Source organism: Molothrus aeneus, chromosome 12 (genome assembly GCF_037042795.1).
Source record: "Molothrus aeneus isolate 106 chromosome 12, BPBGC_Maene_1.0, whole genome shotgun sequence".
Classification (NCBI taxonomy): domain Eukaryota; kingdom Metazoa; phylum Chordata; class Aves; order Passeriformes; family Icteridae; genus Molothrus; species Molothrus aeneus.
The window spans coordinates 15,244,353-15,249,867 of NC_089657.1; the positions used below are offsets into that span (position 1 = coordinate 15,244,353).

A 5,515-nucleotide genomic window follows, 5' to 3' on the forward strand; every position below is an offset into this window, starting at 1 on the left:
GGCTGCTCCGCTGCGCTCCCGGCCCACGGCGGCACCGGCGGGCGGGCAATCACCGGGGCTCGGGGCCCCGCTCCGCCCACAGGGGCCGGGCCGGGCTCCGGGGGCGGGGCCAGACGGCTCCCTCACGCCAGGCCCCGCCCCCGCCCCGCCCCGCCCAATCAGGCGAGGCCCTGCGAGGGAGAGGTCACGTGGAGCTCGGCGCGTCCTTCCGTCCGGCCGCGCGCGCGGGGCCCTCGCGCGGGAGGTGAGCGGCGCGGGGTCGCGCGCGGCGGGGGCGGCCCTGATTGGCTGCGCGTTCCCGCCTCAGGGCAGGGGGCGGCGGGGCCGCCATGGCCGCGGGGGCTGCACCGGGCCGGGGCCGCTCCTCGCCCGCCAGCGGCTGCGGCCACCGTGTGACTGCGGCACGGCCCGTTCCGCCTCTCCCACGCCCCCCTCTGTTCTCTCCTGCAGCCGCGAAGGGCGAAGGCGCCGGTGCCGCCCGGCCATGCTGGTCAGCGAGAGGCTGAAGCGCCTTTTGAGGCTGGTGCCCGGGGAGCGGCGCTTTGGCTTTTACAGGTTCCTGCCCTTCTTCTTTGTGCTCGGCGGAGCTATGGAGTGGTTCATGATCAACGTCCGCATCGGCAAAGAGACCTTCTGTGAGTGCGGGGGCCCCACCCGGCCAACAGCAGCGCGGGCTCGGCGGGGCCCGGCCCGGAGCGCTCCGGCTGCTCCTGCTCGGGCAGCATGGGGCGCTTCAGGCTGTGCCTCCCCAGCAGAAACACTGGGCAGAAACAAACGAAAATCCTGGGTTTAGAGTACTGAATAAAATTGACAGAGGGTACATTTAGATTGGATGTTAGGGGAGAAATTGTTTCCCCTGAGGATTGCGAGGCCCTGGCACAGGGTGCCTAGAGAAGCTGTGGCTGCCCCACCCCTGGAAGTGTCCAAACCCAGGCTGGATGCGGCTTGGAGAAAGCTGGTCCAGCAGAAAGTGTCCCTGTCCATGGCAGGGGGATAACCTTTAAGGCCCCTCTCAACTCAAACCATTCTGCAATGATTGAAAAGGACTCATGAGGTTTGCCAGCATTTAAGCAGAGGTGTGGCATTATCTGAAACGTGACTTCTACAATTTAAAAAATAAGTATAAAAACAGCTCAAGAGAACTTGGCTAATGGCATTTAGTTTCTGTAACTCAAAGCATTTATTTCCAATGTGACATTCCTCCCCTTAATAAACCCTGCTAGAAATTTTTGTGTACTTCACTGAAGGGATCAGCTCAACTGTATATGGTATTAGGGAGCAGGGAGGCAGGAAGAATGACTGGAAAGACCATGGAGGTGGGAATATTCCTGTGTTTTGTTGATATAAAAAATACTGAAATACTGAAGTCAGGCTGGAAGCCCTCAGGCATTGACTTCATGCCTATAATTTGATTTCCCTTCAGCTAATAGGGCATTTGTAATTTTAATCACTCTCGTGGGAAAGTAGACAAGAAACAACTATTTCACATTGGAAACTTAGTTTTCCTAGAAAAATATTTCATTGGGACTGATGGGAAGAACTTTAGCCTATATGGGAGAGAACCTGAGCTATTTTAAGTGGTAATAAGGATTTCTATTGGCTTGAATTTCCTGTTGCCTGTCAATCAGCATCTGCAAGAGAAGTTTGGATTGAAAAGTTTTAAAAGAGATGACAGGATTCATTTAATTTAACACCAGCTTGCAGTGGGAACACTCTAACATCAAACATCTTTTTCTGCAGATGATGTTTACCGTAGGAAACAATCTGAAAGACGGTACGAGGCAAGGATGGAGAAAGGGGAATTTTCAGAAAGCTGAAACTCTTCAAGGGGGAGCTCCTGAGTGCTTCAACTGTTCGAGTGCCAAAGCAGCAGCACTGCCACGTTGAAGGTGGGGGAAGATGTTGGCTCTGTTGGCTCTGCAAGATGAACTGTGATCCACACACGTGTGTAATACACTCAGATGGTTCTTCCGTATCTGTAATATTTGTATTTAAATGAAGTGAAAATTTCATTGTATTTGGGCCTCTGTCATTAATTAAGTGTTTGCTTCATGCTTTTAAATAAAGTAAACTGAGTAAACAGTCTGGCTGTTGCTTTTGTTTGCTTGGTCAAACACCCCCCTTGTGACAGGACCAGTGGGAAAGAAACATTACAGGGTGCATCCATCTCAGCATAATGGAAATAGTAATTTGGAGTTAGTTTCTTTTGTACTTACAGGAACTGCTCTGGCAGCTGACTTGTTTTCTTTGCAGTGTGGCACAATTTTAACTGGATAAAGAGAGCACAGATTTGCTGCTCAGTGTTTGCTCAGCCCACAGTGTGTGGAGAGTGACTCGTGTGTTTGGGCTGTGCTGCCCAGGTCTGGCAGGCACCAGAGCAATGTGCAGTGTCAGTCCTGGCACCCCTGAGTCCTGGGGTGGGAATCCTGTCCCCAAGGCAGGAGAACAGGGCTGGCCGCTGTGTCCCAGCAGGGTTTGCTCCCCGCCCAGGGACACCGGAGCGCGGTGGGGTCGGTGACTGATGCAGTGTAATCTTTGAGGATCCTGCTTTGATACAATTGTTTTATTTCTGAGGGTAGGGCTGCAGGCTGAAGGTGCAACAAAGAAGCCAAGTCTTAAGATCAGCCTAAAATCAACCCCGAGGGAGTTCATGCACTTACAGGGGTTCCTGTGCTGCCTCCTGCCAGCCTTTTTAAGTCCTCATCAACTCAGGGACAGGGGCAGCTCTGTAGAGGTCAAGGTGCAGGTTCTCCACTTGAAAAACAGAGGGGAACCTTCCTGTTGTGCCTTCCAAGGACTTCATCTGGAGGATTAGTGCTTCTTGTGTTTTCAAGGGATAAAAACTGACAGAATTAAAGATGTGACTATGTCACTGCATATTTCGACTGAGCAGCAAGTGAATAACTTGAGGAAAGCCTCTATTTATTCCTCTAGAGTAAGAACCTTTGACTTTAGTTCCAAGGTAGAGCCCAAAACTCATGAACAAGCTGCTTTGCAATCACAGACCATCACATTGAAGTCAACCCTGACTGTAGCAGTAAAGAATAAAGCAATATTAAAAAAGCCAGATTTTGGAAACTGCTGAGCTTTAGCTCTATCTGATTTTATTTCTTGAGCTTTTTGAAACTCTCTTGTGCTCTATTGCCATAAAACAAGTAAGTTTTTCAATAGATGGGGTTTTTTTCAAGTGAGAGCCCTGTGCCCTAGGTTATTTCTCTGGACTCAGGAGCCTGATGTGAAAACTTCCTGAGGCTTCCCTGAAGCACTCCTGTAATAGCAGGGGAGTGTTCCACAGACAGTGTGAGCCAAACCCAGTTCTCACTCCAGACCTCTTGCTTGTTTTGCAGTGCCTGTTTTCCATTGGCAGCTGAGAGGGCCAGGCACATCTGGAAGATCTCAGGGATGTCTCCAGCCAGGTAAATAGAGAGGGAGGAAGGCTACAGTCACTCACAAGATGTCTGGTGTCAGGGAGTTCTGTGTCACTGACTGCTGCAGGAATAAAATCCTCTGAGTTGGCATCGCACCACTTCAGGCAACACAGAGCTGTTATGACAGAATATGAAGCTTGACATTTAGAAATCTGAGGTACAGTCTCCAATCCTCAGTGTGTTTGCTAGTGCTGACCCTTTGGCATTTTTAGATTTTGCCAGTCTCTCACTAATGCTGGAAATCAGAATAGCTGCAATTCCCCTCTCCAGAATTCCAGCTCATTGCACAACCGAGCACACTGGGGATTAAATATCAGTTTTAAACTACAGCTCATCTTCACCAACCAAAGCCTTCATTTGGTTTTGCAGTTTTATTCCTGCTGACTCCTAACTCTGTGCTCTTTGCCTTCCCCAGTACTGACTCATATCCCTGTCTCCCTCCCATCCTCCAGCTTCCCCCATCCATCTGCTGTGGCAAAGGGAACAGGGAGGAAGCAAGAGCTCTCCTTTGGCTCAGCACTCAGGCTGTTCCAGGTTGCTGGAGTGAGCCAGGGTCACAGCTTTCACTTCCAGCCCTGCCAGCTCCAGGGCTGAGCACATCCCTTCCTTCTGCAGGGAATTCAGCTGTGTCTGCCTGGAGCACAGCTTGCACCCACCAACAGCATTTTCATGTGTTCTGCAAAGGCAACAGCTTCTTGGTGACACTCAGCAAAGCATTCCTGCTGCAAGCTTTCCAAACTGTGGAAGTCAGGGCAAGATTGATACCAAGCATGGAAAAAACTCAGTAAGGCAGCAGCAGTAAAAAGTCACCGGGGAACAAACAGTGATACCTACACACAAGCAGTGCTGCTCACCACTCCAGCACTAGAGAGGGCACAAGTCCACCACCAATCCAGAATGATTCTGTGGAAAAAACAGACCTGTTGATCATTCCTCTGCAGCTGTGCACACAAGGATCTGCTGAAAAACCTGTGGTGAGCCAGGGAAGAGCTGAAAGAAGTTATGGTCAAGGAAGGGTGTTTGTCCCAGCCTGCACTCCTCCCTGGCACAGGGCTGCAGCAGTTCTGTCCAAGCTTTTCAAAAGCAGCAAAAGGAAGGAACAGCCATCTGATGTACTAGGGAGTTTTTCCTTGGTGCAGAACTCTTCCTGTCATCACTGGAGGCATGCTTTCACTTTGGAGTTAATACACAGATCCAAACTGCAGCTGCACTCTGCTCCTGGCCATCCCCAGCTCCTTCAGAGAAAGGGGAAAAAATCTTCCCAACACTGGTGGGATGAATGCTGCTCCTGAGGAACTTCCTGAAATCAGTACTGGATGCTGGTGCTTTATACCAAAAATGAGGGTCAAATTAGACTCACTGGCAAATGCAGTTGGCAAAATTAATATAAGGTTTCATTTTATGAATCAAAATTTCATTGAACCAGAACTCACACAACGTTCAGTGCCCAGACATTCTGAAACTTCAATTTTGTGCACTTCTAGCTAAGAGGGAGCTACGTACATTTATGGTTGATCTTTAGTATCTCAGACTGAGCAAATAAGACGTGGAGGATGATTAGAATTAGTTTCCTCTGGGCAACTGCAACAGAAGGGTAGAAGTGTTGTGAAGCTGGCAGCCTGTATGAAAGGCAGCATTTATCCCCCAGGCTGAAAACATGGCTGTATGTTAATTTAATGCTGTGTTCTGACTGTTTAAATAGCTCTCTGTAAATTTTATGCCAGGCACCTTGAGAGGTTCCTGTCACTTAATTTTTCTTCCAATTTGTACAGAAAATTTCCATCCTTGGTTCTAATTGAATTGTGTAAAAGATGCTTTTTCCATGTTACTCATCTAATTTCCTCTATTCAACAGCTACATGGAAGACAGTCCTGAACCATGTTAGCTTCCATATGAAATTAAAGCTTGCTGTTTACTTTCAAACTAATTAATAAGGGGGCATCTGGGACTGACTGAATCTTACCACCTCCACTCAGCTGGTTCCCAATGCTTCAGAAATTTTTCAAGGTTCACTGTTCATGTTGTAATGGCTCAATTTCCAACACCACTGTTCTTATCACCTACAGGAACACCTCAAAATACACAGG

At 49.2% G+C, this 5,515-nt stretch overlaps 1 protein-coding gene across 1 annotated transcript; it reads left to right on the forward strand.

Moving 5' to 3' along the window:
• The first annotated feature begins 158 nt into the window (after positions 1 to 158).
• Positions 159 to 2,085, forward strand: UQCC5 (ubiquinol-cytochrome c reductase complex assembly factor 5). The gene is made up of 3 exons (XM_066557838.1): positions 159 to 244; positions 451 to 635; positions 1,741 to 2,085. The coding sequence occupies exons 2-3, from the start codon at positions 485 to 487 to the stop codon at positions 1,815 to 1,817; spliced, it is 228 nt and encodes a 75-aa protein (XP_066413935.1). The 5' UTR covers positions 159 to 244; positions 451 to 484; the 3' UTR covers positions 1,818 to 2,085.
• The last annotated feature ends 3,430 nt before the right edge of the window (positions 2,086 to 5,515 follow it).